The 25,158-nt window shown below is 39.8% G+C and overlaps 1 protein-coding gene across 1 annotated transcript in view; it reads left to right on the top strand.

The window, feature by feature from the left end:
* Positions 1–551: 551 nt before the first annotated feature.
* The window catches only part of CENPF (centromere protein F), a 59,062-nt gene continuing 34,455 nt past the window's right edge, over positions 552–25,158 (top strand). The window contains exons 1-9 of the mRNA XM_088016739.1: positions 552–645; positions 3,173–3,375; positions 4,595–4,791; positions 9,831–9,952; positions 10,318–10,409; positions 12,227–12,518; positions 13,656–13,858; positions 21,134–21,259; positions 22,213–22,341. Of these exons, the coding sequence (XP_087872865.1) occupies positions 3,214–3,375; positions 4,595–4,791; positions 9,831–9,952; positions 10,318–10,409; positions 12,227–12,518; positions 13,656–13,858; positions 21,134–21,259; positions 22,213–22,341 (1,323 nt within the window). The 5' untranslated portion in view covers positions 552–645; positions 3,173–3,213. The remainder of the gene's footprint in view (positions 646–3,172; positions 3,376–4,594; positions 4,792–9,830; positions 9,953–10,317; positions 10,410–12,226; positions 12,519–13,655; positions 13,859–21,133; positions 21,260–22,212; positions 22,342–25,158) is intronic.

The following is a 25,158-nucleotide window of genomic DNA, read 5'->3' on the forward strand; positions in this document are numbered from 1 at the left end:
ACAGCAGTTAACAGTGAGATCCTGTATGCTCTAGATTCAGTTTCAAATTAGGGAGCTTCGATGTGCCTCAGTTAACTTTTAAATAAAATGGAAATACTTTCCTCAAGGAATTGTTAAGAATGACACTGGACGAAAATGCACAGCAAGCGTACTACCTCGTATCTATGTCCTAAATTGTTTATTTAATAAGTAGATACCTAAAGTGTTCTCCAGACAGCACAATTCCGCTAGTTGCGGGCGATAGCCCACACCCTTCTAATCCGCCCGCCGGGTTCCCTGGCTTTTGCGGAAATAGCGGTGCAAAACTTCTTACAGCCTCTGAAAAAGCACGTGGTCTCCGCCCTCCCACAACAACAAAAAAACACTAACTCTAGTGCCGGCCCCAGGTGGTGAGGGCTTGATTTTTAAATCCATCCGAAAGAACCAATCAGAACCGGCAGTCCGAGTGCGCGGAAGCCGATTGGTCCATTACTACTTAAGGTGACCAATAGGCTTGGAGGGTGAGTTTGGTCTGTCCCGGAAGCGGGCGAATTGAAAACCGGTGGCGGCCGCGGGCAGTTTGAATTGGAATCTGGGCTGAAGCCCGCGGAGGCTGCACTCGAGCCCTACTCTCTGAGGGGTCGTCTTTCCCTCCCCGCCAGCAGGGTGAGTGTCCTGCGTGGGTCGTGGCTTCGGCGGCGGGCGTGGGGGGGGGGAGCGCAGCTGGCTTTCTGCCCGAGGATCCTGGGCCGGGATGCCTGTGGGATCGAGCTCCCGGGCCCAGTGGGTGCAGCGGATCCCCCCCGCCCCACCTGACGGGACCAGAGGATCGGCTCGGGTGAGGTTTATTAAGGCTGTCGGCGCCCCTCTGCTCCTGGGCGAGCTGTGCTCGCACTAGTGTCCGCAGACTCGGCTCGCTCACGAGCTCGTACTTTGGGGGATCAGTTTCCTCCTCTGTAAGATACGTGAATTGGAGATTAACAGATATTTCTTAGCAGCCGTCTACGCCCAGAGCCAGTGGTCCCTTTTTGAAATTTGGACGTCGGTCCTTTGTTGCATGGAGGAGATGAAAGCTTGGGTTTTGATCTGCGCGGCACGTTGGTGTGCCTATTGTTAGCTGCGAGAGCATTTCTCGCGTCTTCCACATTTATTTGGACACGCTTGGGTGCCTGGCTCTGCTGTTATGAAGACCCAGAAATAAATAAATGACCTGAGTCCTATCCTTGAGTTTTGTCTAGAGGAGCGGAATTTTCACTTTTAGGCTCAGCCGTGGCATTGTAGGCGGCGACTCGGGGTTTCTTGGCTGAGATGGGAGCTCCTTTTAAAGGGAAAGCGTTAAAGTGGGCCTCCAGTACTGGGGTGAGGTGATTCGGACATAAAGAGTGCCCTCCCCATATTTAAGATAGAAAGAGCATTTTCTGCAAAATCCTTGCAGGAACCTTGACACCCGGGCTGTTCCTCAACTACCCATCCTCCTTTACACCTGTTGCTTCTTACATCTTAATCTGGAGATTTACACTTCTTGTCCTTTGCCCCAGTGGCTCCATACAGACTGCTGATGTTTGATGCCTTAATCTGATCAAAATTAGCTTGGGTCTGGTGATTGTTTTAACCACTTCTTTATAGCTGTATCTTAGACTTTGAAATGGAAAAACACTCATCTTGCTAGTTTTCCTTCTGTTTATTTTCCTCATCTCTATCTTTCTAAATTGACCCTTTCATTATTTTGTTGGTGATGGTGTCTTGATGTAACAATTTCAGTGGTTGGCAGATCTGTTTAGGACAGTTACCGGTTGTGTGCCTCTGGGGCATTGTACCCTCATCCCTGCATGGGCAGGCTAGATTGGAATGGAGGGAGAAGCCTATTGTGACAGTGTAAATTGTCCTTTGTTGGTGGAGAGAGAGGTATGAGATTTCTTTCAGCAGTTTTTGGGCAAATGAGAGTGGAGTTTAAGATGCTGTGTTCAAAGAACTGAGATCTGGAAAAAGAAAAAAAATTAAACTGGCAAAGAAAACACTGCTTTCCAAGGCTTAATATCTAAACTATGTTTTCCATGAACTTTGCTCCCTCTCTTAATTTTTGAACATCTTTTTATCATTCTGAGCACTTTTATCAACTGTTTATTCTGATAAAAAGTTTCATTGATACATCAATTGAAGCAAGACACTAAAATGTTTGTGGACTTCATGTAGTAAAAAGCGGATTCTCACCTTCCCCAAGTAGCTGGAAAATGAACGCTTTTCTTTAGGTTCTAGAGACTAATGAATAAAGAACAATTACCATACTTTTCTCCCAGCTGATTTAAATTTCCTAAGATGTGGCTGAGAAGGAGGTAAGCCACTTCCCTCTTGGTACCAGAGGCTGAAATATACAAATGAAGTGTTTTCGAGTATTAATATAATAGCTAACAGGTACAGAATGCTTATCAGGAAATATAAGATTCTTCTAAGACTTTGGGAAGTCACCGCCATTATTATCCACACTTTACAAATGAGGAAACCAGGGCCCAGAACAGTTAAGTAACACACCCAAGGTCACACACATCTCGTCCGTGGCTGAGCTGGGATTTGAATTACTGAGGCTATGTACGGGTTTCCTCATCAAGGTCTGTCTGGAGCATGGCTTTCCTGGATTCTAGCACTAATATGGCATTTGCTCTTTGTTCATTCATGCATTAATTCAACACGTGATAACTGCTGGAAAGGGGGGCAGGGGCTGTGCCATCACAGGCTATGGCCAGGAGATATGACTAGGTTAGGGATCGCCCTAGGGAAGGCTTCCCAGAGGAAGAGAAACAAAAGTATGCATGACAGTGATGTGAAGAGGGAAAGAAGAGCATTTGCAAAATAACTTATCATGAGTTTTCTTTGTTTATAGGAGCTATTTCACCTATTTCAGAGCAAAGTACTCCTGTTTTATATCATGATAACAAAGTGAGAGAAAGCGGGTAGCTAAGAAGTCAAACCTGAGAAACAGGAAAAACAGAGAGCCAGGGAAGCCACACAAGCATCTTAGGTACCTCACAATGAGAACGATTGGCGGTCACCTTTCAGGGCGTGGGGAAGATCCATGTCCTATTTCCTTATCTTCCGCAATGTGAAGCTTGGAAGCTCCTTAGAGACTCCTTAGTCCCTGAGGCTTTTAGGTCTCTTTTTATGACAGTAAGACCAACAGTCTGCTTATTCTTTCCAGTTTATTTATAAATGTGTGACTGGTAAAGAAAGGAGAGCAACATGAGCTGGGCTTTGGAAGAATGGAAGGAGGGCCTGCCTACGAGAGCTCTTCAAAAAATCGAAGAGCTGGAAGGCCAGCTGGACAAACTGAAGAAAGGAAGGCAGCAAGCGCAGTTCCAGCTGGAGACTCTGGAGGCCGCGCTGCAGAAGCAGAAGCAGAAGGTATCACTGAAGCCCTGGCTCTTAACCGTTCACTCAGCATGTGGATTATTTGATTTTGGTCTGTAATTTCGAGAAAAATGAGTGTGTTCTCTGTGGGTGGTAATCTGCCCCTCTCCTTCTTCTCCAGCCTCTGCCCCTCATACTGAGGGCTGCTGAGTTCCATTTTCATTCTGTTAGGGACCACACATGGGAAACTGCATTTGGGTTCCATACCAACATGGCCAAAATTCTCTGACTCCGAATCTGGGGGCCGGTATTAGGGCACTTTGCAGTTCAAATGGATATTGCTCCCTGAGGGTGGGCTTTTCACCTTGGCATTCCCAGACTTCTCTTCTGGGCTAGGAAATGAGAACTAAAACAGTGCTTCTTCCTTGCCTCTGCATTAGCCAACAAGTTGTGGTACAGTCACTGCTTCTGAAATGGCTTCCCTAGTGGGAGAATTTTTACAACAACTGGCTTCAGTGGCCGGACTTTCTTTTCTTTTCTTTCTTTCTTTCTTTTTTTTTTTTTTTTTAAAGATTTAGTTTCTTTCAGAGTGAGGGAGAGAGCACGAGTGGGGGGAGGAGCAGCGGGAGAAGCAGACTCCCCACTGAGCAGGGAGCCTGATGCGGGGCTTCATCCCAGGCCCCTGGGATCATGACCTGAGCTGAAGGCAGACACTTAATTGACTGAGCCACCCAGGCGCCCCAGTGGCCAGCCTTTAAAATGAATTGCTAAGAGAGATTTATAGGGTTTAGTTTTGATTTTGTTATACTTGAAAGGACATTAAAGCCAAGTCCCTTTCCAGGAATGGTATGTATAGCCCTGACCAAAGACAATATAATCCATGACTTTATAGAACTTTTCTATCTAGTCTTCAAAGTGAGGTCATTTAAAATTGCTGTGTTTGTGGGGCGCCTGGGTGGCACCATCGGTTAAGCATCCGATCTTGGTTTTGGCTCAGGTCATGATCTCAGGGTCGTGAGATTGAGCCCCAGTCAGGCTCTGGGCTCAGCATGGAATCTGCTTGGACTTTCTCTCCTTCTCCCTCTCTGCCCTGTGCTCTCTCTTTCTCAAATAAATCTTTAAAAAAATTTTTTTGTGTTTGTGAAGAAGCACTGACCTATGGATTACAGCAACCACATCTCACAATAATTAGTTGTTGGTGTTACACTCAGATTTACAAATACTTGGTAAATTCATGAAGTAAAAGAGACCTATTTCTGCACGATTCTGTTAGGTTGAGAATGAAAAAACAGAGGGCGCAAACCTAAAAAGGGAGAACCAAAGCTTGATGGAAATATGTGAGAATCTGGAGAAAACCAAGCAGAAAATTTCTCATGAACTTCAAGTCAAGGAGTCACAAGTGAATTTCCAAGAAGGGCAGTTGAACTCCAGCAAAAAACAAATAGAAAAACTGGAACAGGAACTGAAAAGGTAATTATGTTTGAGTGGTATTAATGTGGATATCTTTTATATGTGTTCATTGGATGCTTTTATCTTTTCCTTTAATGGTGTAATTATATGTCACAATCATTTTCCCAGTGAAATAAACAATGACTTGAGGAAAATTAATTCTTCTATACTTCAGTGCTATAATTGCATAGCTCAATACTATGTAAATGCATTAAATGGCTTCTTGCTTATTCATTTATTCATTCAAGATATATTTATTAAGCTGCTTCATGGGCCAGATGCTGTGTTTTCTACCAGATGATGTAATATTAAATAATACCAAATCTCTCAACAATGAGTACTAGAAGATGGAGGGGAGTTAAGCATATCTAATACTGATGGCTTATATTTCTTCCTCTGAGTGGAAAAGCTGTTGTAGAGAAAGAGAGAACTAGGGAATTTCAAAAGACCTAGGAGCACTGAGGGCCCCGTTGAGGTTGGAGACCAGGAATTTATAGTGGGACCCATCTATAGAGTTGTATGCTTTTTTTTCTTTTCCTTTTAGCATCTGGGAGGTAAATGCTGAGAATGTGAACAGGAGGATTGAGTTGGGGTTGTTTTTGGCCAGGGTAATGGTATGGAAGATGGTGGAATATTTAAGGATGCTGGGAAGAGAGTGGTTAAAATTGTGTGCCGTGGAATCTTAAGCTGGAGAGGGAAGGAAGCATACTCAAGAAGGGGCTCCTACTGGGGCGCCTGGGTGGCTCAGCCCTTAAGCGTCTGCCTTCGGCTCAGGTCATGATCCCAGCGTCCTGGGATCGAGACCTGTATCGGGCTCTCTACGTGGCAGGGAGCCTGCTTCTCCCTCTCCCACTCCCCCTGCTTGTGTTCCTCTCTCGCTTTGTCTCTCTCTGTCAAATAAATAAATAAAATCTTAAATGAAAAAAAAAACGTTCCTACTGAGATCCCCATCTTCCATCTTAAGCATTACATAACCAGTTTGCCAGTTTAGGCAATAAAAAATGGTGCCTATGACTTCTTTTCCATTAAAAGAAAAAAATCCAACTTGAGACATTAATCAAAATAAATCCAGTGGGGACCAAAATACTGCTAGCTTATAGATGGTATCTTCTTGTTCTAATAGTGGAATTTTGTAAAAATAACAAGGGTAATACAGGTGGAAAGCAAAGTGGACGTCAGCAGATTGCCCCATTGTTGATTCTGCTAAGACACACCCAGAAATTAAAAACAAAAACAATTTCATTTTGAAATAACTTTAGATTTATAGAAACCGTTGTTAACATCTTACATAACCAAAGTACAATGACCAAACCAGAAATAAACATTGATTCAATACTATTCACTAAACTATGGACCTTGTTAGAATGTCACTGGTTTTTCCAGTCATGAGCTTTCTCTGTTCCAGGCTCTGATCCAGGATTCCACATTACATTTAGTTGATATTTTCTTAGTCTCTTTCTAAGCTGTGACGATATCTTGTTTTTTGTGTCCTTGAAGTTGTTGAAGGGTCCTAGTCAGCTCTTTTGTAGAATAGTCCTCAATTTAGGTTTGTCTATTGATGAGATCAGGACTTTTCAGCAGTGGCATAATTCACATTTGGGACTAGATGGTCCTTTGCTGGGGAAGGCTGTCCTGTGCATTGTAGGATACTTAACAGCGTTCCTGGCCTCTACCCACTAGATGCCAGTAGCACCTCCCCCACCTGCATGTTTTGATAATCAAACATGTCTCTAGTCATTGCCAAATGTCTTTTGGGAGGGTAAAATCATCCTGGATTGAGAACCACTGGGTCAGATTGAGGTTATGAATTTTGGGTGAGAATACCACAGAAGTCGTGATGTGCCTTTCTCAATGTATCCTATCAGGAGATACGTGACCTAATAGGACTTTTACCCTGATTCCCTGGCTGAGGTGTTCTCTGGGTTTCTCCACTGTGAAGTTACACTGTTTTTCCCTTTGTAATTAATAAAGATCTTGATTCCATGAAATTTTTTTTCCTAATGTGGCCACAATAATCTTAATTATACCAACCTCTCAAATTGAAAGTTAAAATACTTTAAAATTACTCTTATTTGTCTTCCTGCGAGGATAATTTAGGTACACAGAAGTCTCTTCCTAATTTTTTTCCTACCCACGTAGGAAGGTGGCTCTCTATAAGTTGCATGTTGGAATGATAAATAACTTCTATCTCATTGAGTTTTTTGTTTTCTTGTTTACTGTCAGCCATACCAGACTCCATGAGAACAGAGACCTGGTCAGTCTTTTTTTTTTTTTTTTTCCAAGATTTTATTTATTTATTTGATGGAGAGAGAGAGAGACAGAGACAGACAGTGAGATAGGGAACACAAGCAGGGGGGCAGGAGTGGGAGAAACAGGCTTCCCGCTGAGCAGGGAGCCAGATGCGGGGCTCGATCCCAGGGCCCTGGGATCATGACCTAAGCCAAAGGCAGACGCTTAATGACTGAGCCACCCAGGTGCCCCGAGCCCTGGTCAGTCTTATCAGTGTACCCTGTGTACCTGGCAGGCCCTCAAATATTTGTCGAATAAATAAATGAAAGATAGATAGTTGTTTTTGGAAAACAGATGTTAGGGAAGTAGGAAGCTTACTTTCAGAATGCCAGAATAGTTTTCTTTGAAAGTACATTTTGGCTGCTGGTTTTAGAAATACGGGTTTATTTTTGTTTATTTTTAAAGATCTTATTTATTTATCTGAGTGAGGAGAGACAGAAAGAGAGCGAGCAAGGTGATGGAGAGGCAAAGGGGGAGAGAGAAGGAAAGAATCCCAAGCAGACTCCCCGTCGAGTGTGGAGCCCCATGTGGGGCTTGATCCCATGACCCTAGGATCATGACCTGAGTGGAAACCAAGAGTCGGTCACTTAACTGGCTGAGCTACCCAGGTGCCCCAGAAATATTGGTTTTAATAATTTAGACAGAAATGTTTGTATTTTTAACATTTGAGGTAAACATATTTTTGTATACATGTCTATTTTTTATTGCAAAGTGACATTTGGTGGCAATACTTGCAGATATAAAGTGCTCAGAGTTGTGTGTGATACCTAGCAACTTGGTAAGTGTTAACATTATTATTATCAGTTGTTATAGTTGGGGTTAGGATAGCACACTTAGTTTAAAAGTATTCTTATTACCGGTGATGTAGATATAGATGTTTATAAACTATATAAACCTCAGACTGTAAAAACTATTAAGTTAAAAAAAAACTATTAAGAGTACAGTTTCCTAGAATATAAAAACTAAACTAGAAAAACTATTGAGTGTTTTCAAATTCCCACTGCTAACCTTTAAGTGCAGGCAGAAACTTATTTTTTCCATCAGTGGCCACTGATTAGGTTTCTGGAAGGTCTCAAACAAGTTAGGTTGAACCATTGGAAATGTTGGTCAAAAACTGTTGAATATTGACAATCTCATGCAGTTAAACCGCTTAATTTAGTGCTATTTTGGTGGCAGTTTTTGTTTTTCTTTGTAGGAAATAGAAATAAAGGCTTATAGAAATAATAGGGTATAGTTTTATATTTAAAATAAACTTTTTTTCTAATGAAAGGATAGACAGGAGGATAAAGTTTGAATTTGAGAGGAAAAAGAAACACTGATTTTTACAAGCTTCTTTAAAATTCATCTCTAAAATCACCAAATTTGCTACACCTTTGGTAGTCCATAGACCTGGACCATTCATTGTGGTAGCTACTGGCTACATGTGGCTATTAAGTGCTTGAAATGTGGCTATTACACATTGAAATGTGACAGGGCGCCTGGGTGGCTTAGTCGGTTAAGTGTCTGCCTTCAGCTCAGGTCATGATCTCCAGGGTCCTGTGTTCGAGACCCGCATCGGGCTCCTTCTCCCTCTCCTACCCTTCTCCCCTGCTTGTGCTCTCTCTCTCTCTCAAATAAATAAAGAAAATCTTAAAAAAATAAAACCAACAACAAATTGAGATGTGCTATATGCAACGCTTACCAAATTCTGAAGGTTCAGTAGAAAAAAATGTAAAATATCTCAATAATTTTAGTATTGACTGTAAGTTGAAATGATAGTATTTTGAAAATATGGAATTAAATAAAATACTAATATTAAATCCATTTGTTTCTTGTTGCTCTTTACATGGTAGTAGAACCTTTCTATTGGAGAGTGCTGTTACCAACCATAAGTTCGAATGTGAAGATTTGATTTGCAGAGCAGTCCTTTTTAGCCCAGACATTGCTTTTTCCTTCCCAGTTTGAGTTTGGAGCTGAGTGGAGCTAGGGCACTGGGGCACTTCCTTCACTCCTTGTTTTGAGCAACATGTCCATGAGAAAGAGACTGCACATCATTAGCTGTTCTATGGGGTGTTCATTTCTTGTGTTGAGCTAAAATCAGAGACATTACAGACTTGTGAGAATTGAGTCCTCTTAGGTTGTTTGATTTTGAAAGGTGTTCAGAACTTAAGTGATAGAAATATTCTGTGCATATATACAATATATAGTTTACTTTTCCCATTTCTTTGTGACTGTTGCCAGCCCTGTCTTCTCTAGATGCACTGTTAACTTGATTTTTATGTCTGTGTTTTTAAAATGTCATAAAATACATGGCAAGTCTATGTTTTTGTCATGACTTAATATTCACAAATGATGTCATTCAGTTTTGTGATTTGAGCCCATGCTTCAGTGACACCAGTTTCTTTCTATGTTTCTGAAGTTCTGTTGTTGTTTTTAAATATTCCTGTGTCTTTCTTTGGCTTAGAGTATAAACTTTGCTCAGAATATATCCCCAGCCTCCCAACTCTATAACTATAGTGTCATTACAGATCTTCATGGTAGCCTTTATAACATTGTGATTATTGGTTTATATTTCTGTTTCCCTAACCAGACTGAGTTCCTTTGAAGAGCGGGGCCTGAGTTTAGGTCTGTTCCATAAGTTAGTTCTTGTTAAATGTCTGTTAGACTGATGAAGTGGTAAGAATTCTTAGAGGGTGGGGTTTTCGTAAGTTTATTACTCTCTGGGAATGGGTGGTGCTGGCATTCAGTAGCGTTTGCTCTGATTTGCGTCCTCTTGGGTCCTTTTCTAACAGGTGTAAATCTGAACTTGAAAGAAGCCAACAGGCTGCACAGGCTGCAGATGTCTCTCTACATCCATCCACGACACCACAAAAAATCTTCGCAACTCCACTAACACCAAGTCAATATTATAGTGGTAAGGATTTTTTCCCTTTTACTGGAATTTTAATTTGGTCAAAGAAATCAATTAATTCATCTTTGAATTCAACTTTTAACTTGGGCATTAAAAAGAAAACCTTTTAGTTTGGGCATTAATGCGCTACATATCCATTTGTGTATCTGTTGAGCTATATGGAGCTACCAGGTTAAGCCCTTAAACTTTTCATTTTAGCCTGCAGTGTGTTTTAAAAATAATTCAGGTTCAGAATATTCAAACCCAGCATCTTTTTACTTAGTGTACCACAATATTCAGTTCTAGACTATTGAAATGATTGTTGATCTGTGAATTCCTTTATGAAATCAATGACTGAAGTAAAACTGTTTCTCATTGTCTTTGTTTAGTTTCCAAGTATGAAGATCTAAAAGAAAAATATAATAAAGAGGTTGAAGAACGAAAAAGATTAGAGGCAGAAGTCAAAGCCTTGCAGGCTAAAGTAAGTTAATTATGGGCCTTACAATAGAGTATGCAGTTGAAGAAGTACTTTGATATACAGGAGTCCAGGGTTCACGTAGAGCTTGACACATTTTTCTTACACTGAGAAGATAAAGTTCCTGGCTGATTACCTTAGTTATAATTACTTTTTGGTTTTTAAAAAGTAGGAGTAAAAAAAAATAGTGTGGGGAGATCAGTTTATCCCTAGACATTAGATGTTCATCAAATTCTACAGAAACTGTAGCCATCTAATTATTTCCCTATTGAGATCTAATGGTAAGGGCGGGGGGGACCAGGGTCATTCCAGACACTCACTGGCTGGCTTTATCACCTGGAGGCCATTGATTGCTTCCCACTCAGGCCTTACGGAATGTGCTGATTGCCACCAGGGACATGGGGTTTGAGGGTCATTATTTATGAAATGTTTTTTTAGAGGGGAACATTATCAAGATAATCTCCCCAATTCTGTTAAATAAGCTGCTGGACAGGATTTTAAGCTCCATTTTGGTATGGGTAAATAGGCAGAGAGGTTTGTTTAATGTCAGCAAAAGAAACAAAATGCAGGATTTAGAAACCCCTGCTTCTAGTTAAGGGACTGACCCTAAATATACCTGGTATCTGTAGAATTTATCCTTACCATTTCTGCTTGTGAGATGTTATTTGCTAAAAAAAAAAAAAAAGAAGGTGGGGGGGAAACAACTTAACTCCAGTTTTGCACCTAATGTTATATTTCTGCTAACCACAAGAACTCGCTGAGATGGGACCATTCACACAGTTTAAGGCTGGATTTATAAGTAGATACCTTACATACTGAGGATCACAAAGTACCTATGAAAGCTTTAACACTTTAAATTATTCTCATGCCCTTGACCCTTGTTTGGAGGTCAACAGGATTCTGATACGTAGCAAAGGTATTGCTTCTTGCGGTGAATAAAAATTAAACGGTAACTCTCTGGTTTGTCATAGAAATATCATGTGCTGTGTGATCCATTTCAGTCATTGGTGCCCACTTTGCTCCTGACATTGATTCCCAGAGTTTTTTCTGGTGGAGAAATTTGAGTCTCTACAAACATGAAACCTCTCTGTGTGGCAAGAAAAGCTTTTGCTATAAAAAAATTTAATGCACCATCTATAGCCATGTCTTGATATTTGTCAGAATGGAGGTAGAGAGAAGAACAAAAGGAGACAAGGGGGACTTATTTGATGAGCACTGAGAAATATATAGAATTGCCGAATCGTTGTACACCTGAAACTAATATAACACTGTATGTTAACTACACTTGAATTAAAAAAAATAAAGAATTCAAAGCAGTAGCAAATCCGCAAATGTTTATTATATAACATAAAACACCTTATATGACATTTTTTGGGAGTGGTATGGTGGAAAGTGAGATTCTTGAAAGAGTTCTTTAGGTTAATATTTAATTTTGGTCCTCTTTGTGCAAAGCTAGTGGAGGAGGTGACCAAGGACAGGCAAGCAAAGGACACCAAATTTCAAAACTCAGAATGGTAGTGAATACTCACTTGTGTTTAATGGAGTATATGGGGGATGCAGAATAAATATAAAAACTGAGCCGATTTTAATAGATTGGGACTCAAATGGTACTGGTTTAGCCTTCAGTGCTATAGTCTAACCATTCGACAGTTCCTGTCCTGGATATTTGGACCTAATGGTTCTCTTGACTTGATAAACATTCTTTCTAGGTGTGCAGTGGAAGTGGTAACTTCTTGGCATTATGTCTTTATGTGCTATCTGAAAATAAATAGCCTTGAATATTGAGATGTTTAAAGGGCTCTAAAGAGTTTCTGTCTTTACAGAAAGCGAGTCAGGCTATTCCCCAAAGCACAATGAATCACCGGGACATTGCACGACATCAGGCTTCCTCATCTGTGTTCTCATGGGGACAAGAAAAGACCCCAACTCGGCTTTCATTGAATGCTCTAAAAACTCCGATTAGGAGAGAGTTCTCTGCATCTCACTTTTCTGGGGAACAAGAGGTGACTCCAAGTAGATCAACTTTGCAAACAGGGAAAAGAGATGCTAATAGCAGTTTCTGTGATAATTCGAGCAATTCTCACCTTTTGGACCAATTAAAAGCCCAGAATCAAGGTAAATTGAGCTAAATTGAGCTAAATGAAATTGAAATTACATTTTCCTGAGATAATTTCTGAGGTGATGCCAGACATTTTTAGTCCTAAAAGGTGCTTGTGTGTTTTGTTAGACACATCAAAGCCCAATATCTCAATCTGGTGATGTGAAATACTGTTTTTGGGATAAAAGATACCACAATTTTGAAATGTCCTTTTATCAGTACTATAAAGCTGGTGCCCGGAAGCCTTCCAAAGTAGTCTGAGTGGCTTTGTCTTTCCAGAAGTAGGGTGAGTAGGTTACAGTTGCCACGCCCCACGCTTCTCTGTCTTCTTTGGTGGCCCATGGAACAAGCCTGGGGTCTGGCCAGCTTTGGCCAGAGGTGTGGCACGTGTCTGTGGGGCAGCTTTCTCTGCATTGCCAGGTTGTCCATATGGGAGCAAACCTGTAACCTTGGCTGGAGTGCCACACCACAGCTGACAGCCAAGGGCACCAGGTGGTGTTTTGGAATCTACTCTGCAGATGACGATAATTTCCAGTGCTATGATATATAGAAAATCACTGTCAGTGATCGTTGGTGAGAATTGTCACACCGCCAATGCCATTGGAACCGGTATTGTTTGTATGTAGGAAAAAAAATGAAAAAAAAATTACTGTTAATTTTGGCAGTATAGGAGGTTCACACTGTCTTGATCTTTACTGGAGGTAAAGCTACCAGAGAATACAGGGGGTTGAATTTTGCACTGCTTAGCATTCATTTGCATGGATATGGGCACAAAACAAATGGTAGTTTGCCAGTGTATAAAACCAAGTGGTAATTTTTATGTAGGGTATTATATGAGATACACTTTTTGCATCCTCAGTAAGATACTCTTCATGATTTTAGAAAACCATTTTCTTTCCCAAGTTTCTCTGAAAACATTAGAAAATGTGTTTCTCTTGCTTCCTATGGATATTTGAATACAAATGAGAATAGAGACTAACCATTGAATTAAATCCAATTAAAGTAGTTTCTGTGTTTAGTGTGAATTAATTTATATTTGTCCTACCAAAGATTTCAGAGCAGAGTAATAACAAATAATACATTCTGAATTGAGCTGTAAAGTTTTTGTCAAAAATATATATTAATTAAAGTGTGGGTTTTGTTTGTGATTTAAGAGCTAAGGAACAAGATTAGTGATTTGGAACTACATCTGCAAGGACAAGAAAAAGAAATGAAAGGCCAAGTGAATAAATGTCAAGAACTCCAACTCCAATTGGAGAAAGCAAAAGCGGAATTAATTGAAAAAGACAAAGTTCTGAATAAAAGTAGGGATGAACTGGTGAGATCAACAGCACAGTATGACCAGGCATCAACCAAGGTACTGGACTTCTCATGAGTTGTTGAAAGCCTACATTTCATCTTACAGTTCTTTGGAAATTTTTTTCGTACAATACTTTAACACTTAAATTTATGAAATAAATGTTAGTAATGAACCTCATTGATACATACTAGGCAGTATTGGTGCAGTTGAACTAGTAAGTTCGTTTAGAGTTGGGTAGATGTGGGGTCAAATCCGTACTGCACGTTTTCCTGGCAAAGTGACTTGGGCAAGTCACTGAGCTCTTGTCCATCTAAGAGGGTGGGGAAGAATAAAGATTATGTATACATGGCACTTGACACATACAAGAGGCGACTAAGTAATGGAGCTTTAAAAGAGGCAGGGGCGCCTGTGTTAAAAGTCTGCCTTCTGGGGGCGCCTGGGTGGCTCAGTTGGTTAAGCGACTGCCTTCGGCTCAAATCATGATCCCGGATCCCTGGGATCGAGTCCCACATCAGGCTCCTGGCTCAGCAGGGAGCCTGCTTTCCCCTCTGACCCTCTCCCCTCGCATGCTGTTTCTCACTCTTGCTCTCTCTCAAATAAATAATAAATAAAATCTTAAAAAAAAAAAAAAAAGAGCCTGCCTTCTGTTCAGGTCATGATCCCATGTTGGGATCCCTGCTCAGCCAGGAGCCTGCTTCTCCCTCTCCCTTTGCCCCTACCCCCTCTTGTGCTCTCTCACTCTCTCTCAAGTGAATGAATTAAATCTTCAAAAAAAATAAATAAAAGAGGTTTAGGACATATGATAAAATTTAATCTATTTTTTGATCCAATATATGTACTCTTGTGATTTAATCTTAAGCTTCCAATTAAGGCCAAGGTTCTTAGAGTATTTGAGGGTGTTTTGTTGTTGCTTTGTCCCCAACTTACCTCTAGTGTTTTATTCCCTTTTTTCTATTCATTCATTCATGTACTCATTTGACAAAATATTTGTTGTCTGCCTACTGTATGTCAGGCACTGTTCTAGACCAGGGGAATGAAGCAGTGAGAAGATAGACAAAAATCATTGCTCTTGGGGAACTTCATCCTAATGGTGGATGTGACATAAATATATAGTCACATAGATAATATTGTATATGGTGACAAGTGTAGAGAAAAATGAATTATCTTCTAGGACCAACTGTGATTACTTGGTGTTTCCTGAACCCAGTCTTCATTTGGGTCCAGTGTTTCTTTTCTTTTTTTTTAGATTTATTTATTTTAGAGCAAGTGCACATGCAGGGGGGCAGGGGCAGAGTGAGAGAGAGAATCTCAAGCAGACTCCCTGTTGAGTGGGGAGCCTGATGTGGGGCTTGATCCCATGACCCTGAGATGACCTGAGCCGAAATCAAGAGTCAGATGCTCAACCGAGTCACCAGGCTCTCCTATCTGGGTCCAGTGTTTTGCTTACATTTACCTTTCTTCCTGGTATACTCTTTATACACACACACACACACACACACACACACACACACACACACACACACACACACACACACACATATATATTTCTGGATTTTATTTACTAACATTTTGTTGGGGATTTTTTTTGTCTATATTCATGAGGAATATTGGTCAGCTTTTTTGTACTTTTGTTCTGTCTTTGTCTGGTATTTGTATCAGAGGTCATACTAGCTTCATAAAATGAACTGGGAACTGTACCCTCCTATCTTTTGGAAGAGATTGTGTAGAATCGGTGTTATTTCTTCTTTATGTGTTTGATAGAATTCTCCATGAAACCATCCAGTCCTGGAGATTTCTTTTTTGGGAGTTTTAAAATTACAAATTTAAGGGGCACCAGGGCAGGGGGCGCAGTCGGTTGAGTGTCTGACTCTTGGTTTTGGCTCAGGTCATGATTTTCATGGGTCATGAGATCAAGCCCCACGTTGGGCTCTGCACCCAGTGTGGAGTCTACTTGAGATTCTCTCCCTCTCCTTCTGCTTCTCCCACTCATGCACTCTCTTTCTCAAATAAATAAGTCTTTAGAAAAATTACAAATTTAACATTTAAAATAGATATATAGCCATGAAAATTATTTCATACTGGATGGGTTGGGATAGCTAGTGTTTTTATTTTATTTATTTTTAAACATTTTATTTATTTGACAGAGAGCGAGAGAGGGAGCACAAGCAGGGGAAGTGGGAGAGGGAGAAGCAGGCTTCCTGCTGAGTAGGGAGCCTGACACAGGGCACAATTCCCCGGACAGTGGGATCATGACCTGAACCGAAGGCAGACGCTTAATGACTGAGCCACCCAGGCGCCACTAGCTTTTGTTTTTAGAGGAAATGATCCATTTTATCCAAGTACTTAAACTTAAAAATATAGTTATGTGTAGTATTTTCCTATTCTTTTGCTGTTGTTAGGTCAGGTGATGTTCTCTGTTTCTGATATTTCTGTCTTCTCTTGCTTTCTCTTTGTCAGTCTTGCTAGAGATGTGTCAATTTTGTCAGTAATAATAAAATTTGTCAATTTGTTGATCATTTATTGATCTTTCCAAAGAATCAGCTCTTTGGTTCATTTATTTTCTTTTTTTCAATTTGATGTACTTTTGCTCTTTTATTTCCCTCTGTTTGCTTTGGGTTTATTTTGCTCTTCTTTTTCTAGGTTGTTGAAGTGGGGAGCTTAGATGATTGATTTGAAACTTTTCCAGTGTAGGCATTTAAAGCTATAAATTTCCCTCAGTACTGCTTTAACTGTCCTACAAATTTTGATATATTGTATTTTTATTTTTATTCCATTCAATGTATTTTTTTATTTTATTTTTTTCAATGCATTTTTAAAACATTTTGCTTGAGACTTCCTCTTTGCCCCATGGATTACTTAGAAGTACCTTGTTAAATTTCCCAGTGTTTGGAGATCTTCTCTTTTCTGTTATTGATTTCCATTGTGTTCAGAGAACATACTCTATGATTTCAATTCTTCTAAGTTTGTTGAGGCTTGTTTTACGGCCTAAGACAATGGTCTATCTTGGTATATGTTTCATGGGCACTTGGGGAAAAAAGTGTATTCTGTTGTTGGGTGAAGTGTTCTAAAATTATCCTTAGCCCCAGATTTTCAGTTGGTTGATGGTGTTGTTGAATTCTTCTATATTTTTGCTGATTTCCTGTCTATTAGTTGTTGAAAGGAGGTTAGTGAGGGTCTTCCATGATTGTTGATTTATCTATTTCTCCTGTCAGTTCTCAGTTTTCACTTCACATATTTTATAACTCTGTTGTTTGGTGCATACACATTTAGGATTGCTGTGTCTTCTTGGCGGATTGACCTTTATCATTATATAATAGCCCTCACTGTCTCTGGAAATTTTCTTTATTTTGAAGTCTACTCTTATATTAACATAGCCACTCCAGCTTTCCTTTAATGTTTGTGTGATGTATTTCCTTCTGTCTTTTGACTTTCAGCCTTTTTATTATTATATTTGAAGTGAGTTTTATATAGACAGCATACAGTTGGGTATATTTTTTAATCCACTCTTCTACCAACTGTCTTTTAATTAGCATGTTTAGGCCATTTACATTTAATGTAATCATTGATTGGTCATGGTTTAAAACTGCCATCTTATTTTTTGTTTTTCATTTTGTTCGTTTCCTGTGGGTTACTCAAACATTTTGTAGAATTTCATTTTATCTAGTGTTTTAAGATGTATTTCTTTGTAGACCTTTTATAGCGACTGCTCTAGATAATACATTATATATACACATCATTTGTTGGTCTGTTGGTGTTGTCATGTAAGATGTTCTAATGGATTACAGAAGATTTACTGCTCTTTTCATCCTTTTACCCTCCCCTATTTATAATACAATTTTCTTAAGTGTTTTCTCTACCTACATTTAGAACTACATTAGATGGTGTTATAATTTTTGCTTTAACTGCCAAACATAACTTAGACTTTCTTTCCCTTCTCCAGTTTTCTATCATTTATGCCAATATTGTTGGACCTTCCAAGGTCCCTTCTTTCATCATTTCCTTTTTGTTTAGAGAACTTCTTTTAGCCTTTTTTTTTTTTTTTTTTTTAAGGGTTGGTCTACTGGCCACATATTCTCTTAGTTTTCCTTTCTCTGGAAATGTCTTGATACTTCATCCTGTATAAGGTGTTTCCTCAGGATACAGGGTTTCTGGGTTGACTGTTCTCTTCTTTCAGCACCATCATGTTTTTCCCTTGGGTCCCAAAGTTCCTAGTCACTCAGTCCTCTTCTCTCCTTTCAGAGCTTTCTTAACGTTTGTGAAGCGTTTTCAGTTGTTCTCAATCTGAGGAATAGAGAAATGTACGTTTATTATATCTTCCTGGAAGTGGTAGTCTAGGTTCATTTTTTTAGACATTCTCCTAGTGCAATGCTTTGCACAGAGATATTGTTGATAAACACTGATTCATTGTATGAAGGTGCAGTGGAGGGTCAATGGGAACATGACCTACCTTGACCTACATATTTATTCACTTTGTGCAGTCTGCGTTTGTAGGTTGGTTTTCTAAGTTAGAGAGACTTGGATTTGAGCCCTGGTTCTGCCACATCCCACTTGTTTTGCTTTTGAATTCTGAGCTTCCACTGACGAAACAATAAAATGGTGTTAATGTCTGTGTTATAGGGTTGGTGTAAAGATTGAGATAAATTTTTAAAGGCTTTAGCCTAGTGCCTGGCACATGGTGAGTTTATAATAATACATTAGTTATAATTGCATTGAGTTCCTTGTCTTTAAGCTTTTTTTCAATTGCATTTCTGCCAACTTAGGCCTTCCTATCTATATATGAGTTAACTTATCCTATTATACTTTGTCTTACTGGTTTTGGAGTGACAGGATCACTGAATCTTTGTTCTATCTAGCATATTTGATAAGGTCTCTTCTTACCAGATCACGAATTAAAATTTTGACTAGGACAGTGCTGAGAACACAGCTCTGGCTTTCTATTAGAAACTTTCCTCCAGGTTCTTCAGATTCATTTGTTCAATGCTTTCTGGATACCTTTTTTTTCCACTGAGCTACAAATCTACCTAACTGAAAACTCAGACTACCTTTCTCCTGCTTGCCTCTTAGAATAATAGGAGCTGGTCAGATGTGTTGCTTTGTTATAATAATATCAAATTATGCTTTGTTTATGCTGTTCCCTGACCTACCATTAGAATTACCCATTAAGTAAAATGGAACTAATTTAATCAAAATCAATACCATGTTCTTTTGTCAACGTATGCTGTTTCTAGTATGCTTCTTTTCCAAGTATTTGCAAACTGTGTGGGATACATAGTCTCTACTCATGTAGAGACATTGAGGCTGACAGCAAACCTGTAGTTCAGCACCGACATTTCACAGTTGGAAACTCAGGCCCAGGATGCTGAGTGAGTGCCCAAGGTCATATACTACATATTTTCAAGGATTTCAGCTTGAACACTATTTTAGAATATTATGGAACATTCATGACACCTAGTGGTCAGCTAGTCTTACATGGATTGTGCATCGTCAGAATGTATCAGAATGTCATTGTAAAAAATTTAAATAAAATGTGAGTATCTTCTAAAGGCTCTTTTTAACCTGTTACGTAGGAAAAAAGTTGTTGATACTGAGATCTGTTAGTGGAATGTGTTGCAGTTTGAAGGAGGACCAGGAGAGGGCACCAAGGGTTCATTCATCTCTGCCTTGTGTGGGCTTTTTTTCCCTGAGAATTGTCAACCACCAAAATTTGGACCATCATCTGGGCAATGATTTTTATCTGGGTTATTTACTGCTGCATCTCCCGTGCCTAGCACAGTGCTTGACATATAGTTGATTCTGGATAAATATTTGATTCATATTTGTTATTATTATAAATAATTTCTGTAATACTTTTCCTAGGGGATTTAAAAATTCAAGAACAGTCAAGATAATGGAAAGGTGTCTTAATGTCCAAGGCAGTGGATTAATTTGAACCACTGGGTCAATTAATTTCTTTTTGAAATTGGTATGTTTAAAGTACTGATACTTGGAAAATCATTTAGTCATTAATGAGCAGCTTTATTTTTTTCATCTTTGGTTAGTTAATGATTGGTGTCTGGTCTTCTGGCAAAGTATTATGTAGTGTTTTCTTGCAACTTTTCTCTTAGATTTCTAATATTTCTAATAGTTCTGAATGATATTATAGTGATTCTCTGAGAAATACTTTAGAAGAGAGATTTGCCAAATTGGGGCACATTTCTTTTAGACCAGAGAGTTCTCCCCCACCCACATGAGGTGTTCTTATTCTTCCCCAAAAATTTACAGTTGTTTTGTAGGGCATTTTAAGGATTTGAACACCATGGGGAAGATTCAGAGGACATTTTGCTCCAATTTAATTTTAGAAGGGCATCCTAAGTTTTGATTTAGTTCATGTTGTAAAACTTATTTTAAGGGTATTGGCTATGTACAAAAGCAAAAGAATGTTCTTTGTGTTGCTTATGGCAGCTTGGTTAAAAACCAGTTGTGATATTCTCTGGAGTGCTGTGAACCTTCAGACATTTAAAATGGCATAGTGGGAGCCTTGTGGAAAGAGGCATTTTAATATTTAAAATTTCCCACAAAATCTATTATGCTTGAAACAGACTATCATACGAGGGTCATGGGTACCCACTGATTATTTTACAGCTTCTAAATTACACAGATCAACATCACTGCATTTGAACGTCTCATTTCTATGCAACAAAATGTTAGATGAATCTTTATTCAGAAACACTGATTTCTTTTTTCATAGTGCAAATTATGAAGTATTTATTTAAATGGTCTAATATTTTATATCTTTTCTAATATTTCCCAAATACAAACTTTAGGTGTGCTAAAATAATTATAATGGTTTTAGTATTTGTTGATCATTTTATTTTATTCTACTTGTTTGTTTTTTAAAGATTTATTTAAGTAGGGGCACCTGGGTGGCTCAGATGGTTAAGCGTCTGCCTTTGGCTCAGGTCGTGATCTCCGGGTCCTTGGATTGAGCCCCACGTCAGGCTCCTGACTCAGTGGGGAGTCTGCTTCTCCCTCTGCCTCTCCCCACTGCTGGCACTGTCTCTCTTTCTCTCTCTCTCAAATGAATAAATAAAAATCTTTTTAAAAAAAATTTTATTAAGTATTCTCTACACCCAGTGTGGGGCTTGAACTCACAACCCCAAGATCAAGACTCACATGATCTACTGACTGAGCCAGTGAGGCACCCTTGCTGATCATTTAAACTCCAACTTTTAGTGAAACAAAAATGTCAAAACACAAAGATGAACTTGAATCAGACCTAATTTTTCTAAAATTCAAAATATTTTCTTCTCACCTTGAATAATTTTGTATTGACCATTTTTATTTGTTGTTAAGTGTACTGCATTGGAACAAAAACTGAAAAGATTGTCTGAAGATTTGAGTTGTCAGCGACAAAACGCAGAAAGTGCCAGATGTTCACTGGAACAGAAACTCAAGGAGAAAGAAAAGGAGTTTCAAGAGGTAAGCTGAATGGATTCATGAGGAGTGTGCATTTCACAGTTTCGTCATTTGAGAAGTGTTGCTGTTTGTTGTCACTTGGGGTGTTCTGCGAGCAGGGAACTCCTTTGTGAGGAAGAGGTTCCCCGTATTTTCCTTCACCCTTCTATCTTTCAGTTTTCCATTGGAGAAGCGACTCAGTAGCCAGAATGTTCTTTTTTATCCATGTCCTCTGATTTCGTGGAAATTTGATACCAAGTAGGAAAGAATCCTGTCTCTTCTTTCAAACACTCTCAGTTGTGAAGGAAGTTGTATCCTGATCTCCACCTGTTTCTAAAGCCTGTGGGTTGGCGAATACATTAGAAAGATAGTTGATGCGGTGGGGAAAGAAGTTGGCAGACACGTTAGGGCTGAAGACGCCTTTCCAGAAGTATTGCTGCCAGTGGACAGTGAGTTAGCCTGGCATAGTGTATCCTATGGGGTGAGGCTCTCTAGTCTTTCAGGAAGAGCGCCTGGAAATGGAAATCTGCTATCCTGATGTGGTTATCGAAGTTAACTGGTGGCATATCCTTGCTGTCATTCTAAATTGTGAGTGGTGTTACGATGTTTGACATCTTAAACCCCATTTTTGAGTGTCTTCAATTTCCTAGCTGAGTTGGGACCATGGCAGCTCAGCTCTACTCCCTTTTGCCCCTGGACTTGTCGAAAGAGAGATGAAGAATTTAAGATTGGGGATGGGACGGAAGCTGGCTGCTCTCCATGTGGCCAACTGGCAGACTCCTTTCCCTTTCCTCCGAAGGCCGACCAGTGCTAAAGACAGTTAATGTTTATTGTTAAGTGAATGGTCAGCCTGGATCCCTATTGTCTCCTGCTCTTTCAGCGCGGCCTGGCCCGCCTAGGAGGCTTGCCCACCCGCCCTGGCTTCTTCTTGTTACCCGCCAGCTGTCTGATTGACGTGTGTGTCTTTGGTGTTTCAGGAGCTCTCCCGTCAGCAGCGCGCCTTCCAAGCCCTGGACCAGGAGTGCGGGCAGATGAAAGCCAAACTCACGCAGGAGTTACAGCAAGCCAAGAACGCTCGCAATAGCCTGCAGGCTGACCTGGATAAAGTAGGAAGCCGGCTTATTTCTCTCCTCCAGTAGTCCCCCTTTTCCTATTCATGCGTTTTCTATACTGCAGTTGACACCATGATGCTTTTAAAGAAGAATGCCTCTAACCTCCCTTTCCTTACTTAACCAAAGAAGAGAGCAAACGGAGTCTTTCTGAGTCTGGGGTTTCTCATTTACAGAAAGAGGGAAGTGAGTGAGCATCTCAGACCTGAAGGTCTGTGGAGGGGTGTGATGTTCTGGTGGTTCTTGGGCGTGTCACCAGGTGGGAGACCTCCCGAGTAATTTATGCCCCCCAAACAGTCAAAGCGCTGAAAATTATAATCCTTTTACTTATTTAACACATACTCCAAAAATGATCTCATCCAGTTTATGGCCTTGCCTCTCATCTATATGATGACTAGCCCTTGTATTATTACCTTCAGCCGGGAGGCTTGTTCTGAACTTCAGGCTTGCGTGTGTACCTGGTATTTCCACTTGCCTGTTCGACAGGCGTCTCACACTTGGTGGGGCAATAGCTGAACTCCCGCTATTTGTTTCAAATGTGCTCCTCCCATAGTCTTCCTTATCCCAGTAAATAGCAGTTCCATCCTTCATATCACTGAACCCAGATCACCGCCGTGTCATCTTCAACTCTGCTTTTTCTCTCACACCTCAAAGCCTTCCATTAGGATTCTTCTGACTCCACCTTTATTTACACGCACACACACACACACACACGTGTGTATTGCGTGTGTATGTGCCTATGTATTTTTGCATATGTGTGGATATTATATGTATAGCTATATTTAAACCTTTTTGTGTTAACATACAAAATCTACATAGAACAAATTTACAATTCAATGAATTATTATAAGGAATGCTCTCTTAGAAACATTATCTGTGTCAGGGCATAGAATCTTTTCAGCTACTCCCAGAAACCCTCCATGTGCTTCCTCCCTCCTTGCTAAGAATAAACCTGATTTGTATGACTTTTTTAAAGGGAGTAAATATAAGTTATGTTTTACTGGTTTTCAGGTTTTTGAATAGAAATATGAACAAAACACTTAATCATAGTTCTAGAATAGACTGTATATATTTATACAAAATTTACCATTCTTTGCCAATTGGTGTATTTGTGTGAATTACAATACAAAATGGTGCCCCCCTGAAAGACATTGTGATCACCATACAAACCCACGAGGACTAGGAAAGAATGGCGCCCTTTGGAGTTGCCTGCAAAACCATAAACTCAGGCCCTGAATAAATGAACAGGACTTGAAGAGTAGAGAGAAGACAAAAAGATTGCTAGAAATGCATGTTTATACATTTTACTTAATAGGGAGTCAAGATACATATTTAAAGTTATTGGATCAAGAAAAAGAGACTTCAGTTTATCATTTAAAATTATAATATTAAAGCAATGGAAGAAGCCAGTGTATTTTTTACTAAAATTTGTAAATTGGAGGGGAGGTAGGTATTACTGTATGTGGGAATCCACTGATAAATCCTTAATGTTGTTATAAGATTGTTATTTCAATTAATGAAAGTAGCCATCGAAAGAATAAAAATAGAAATGGTAAAAACTGTATATAGAAAGAGGAATGGTGTTGGACAGAAATCAGTTTTTTATTTCCTACTGTTCTGTGCTGTTGTTTTGGGTTTTTTTTTTTTATCATGCATTTAGATTACTATTATAATCATTTTAAACAATGGCACTGCATATTTATGAACAAATGATTATGTCTAGCACATAGTTTGTAAAAGCTATGCCAACCATGAGCTTTGCTTATCTCTGGACTATACAGTTAAGCAATTTTGTTTTATTTTGGCTTTTGCCTATTTTTAATATTTCCACAATAGTCCTGTATAATATGCTTTATAAAGAAAATAAATACTAGATTGCCATCAACAACTGAAACATTAAAACCCATATTTTAGGAAATTGGTAGTAAACTCTTTCATCCCTTCCCTCTGATCCTATTGTCTCCCTGAATTTCTGTCTAATGAACATTGGTGTCTAGCTTTGTGTTCTATACTGACTATGGCTACTGTTCACCATTGCTGGTCCCCTGTCTGGTCTAAGACACTGTCATTTCTCACCTGGATTACTGTGCTAGCCTCCTCACTGTTCTCCCTCCTTCTGGACTTGCTCCTCACAGTCTGTTTTCAGCCAGCTGCCGGAGTGCGTCTTTAAAGGGACTGTTTTAGTCCCGAATATGTCATTCCTCTACTTGCAACTGCAGTCACTTCCTGTCTCTCTCTTAGTTGGAGCCACGTCCTTCCAAGGGTCTGCAGGACCCGGGCGGCCTTCCCACCACCTCGCTCATTGGTGGAACATGCTCTGCATGTGCTCTTCAGGGATGTGCTGCGTCCAGACAGATCTAGATCTGTAGGGCACCCACCTTCGCTTGTGTGAGCTTTCTGCTCTAGCGTCATTTTATCAATGATATCTGCTCTGGTTACCAGAGCATAGATTCCTACCCTCAAGTACTTTCTGTTTCCTTTCCCTTACTTAACTTTTCTCCATAGGGCATATCATCTAATGTATGATACAGTGATTTGTTTCTTTTCTTGTTGTCTTCCTTCCATCACTTAAATCTTTCCATGAGGACAGGCTTTTGTCTGTTTAGTTCCCCGCTCGACCTGCAACACAAAAACACTGAATAGCATAGTTCGAAAATGGCAGGTGGATTGTAGGTGTTCATTCTTTTCTTGACTTGACCCCATGTTACTTGACAGGGTGACATATTCTATTTTATTATTATTTTTAAAATCTTATTTATTTGAGAGAGTGCAGAGTGAGAGAGCGAGCGAGCATGAGTGGGGAGGGGCAGGGGC

Source organism: Eumetopias jubatus, unplaced genomic scaffold (assembly GCF_037043125.1).
Source record: "Eumetopias jubatus isolate StellerSeaLion01/CBP00866 unplaced genomic scaffold, mEumJub1_p1.0 scaffold_12, whole genome shotgun sequence".
Classification (NCBI taxonomy): domain Eukaryota; kingdom Metazoa; phylum Chordata; class Mammalia; order Carnivora; family Otariidae; genus Eumetopias; species Eumetopias jubatus.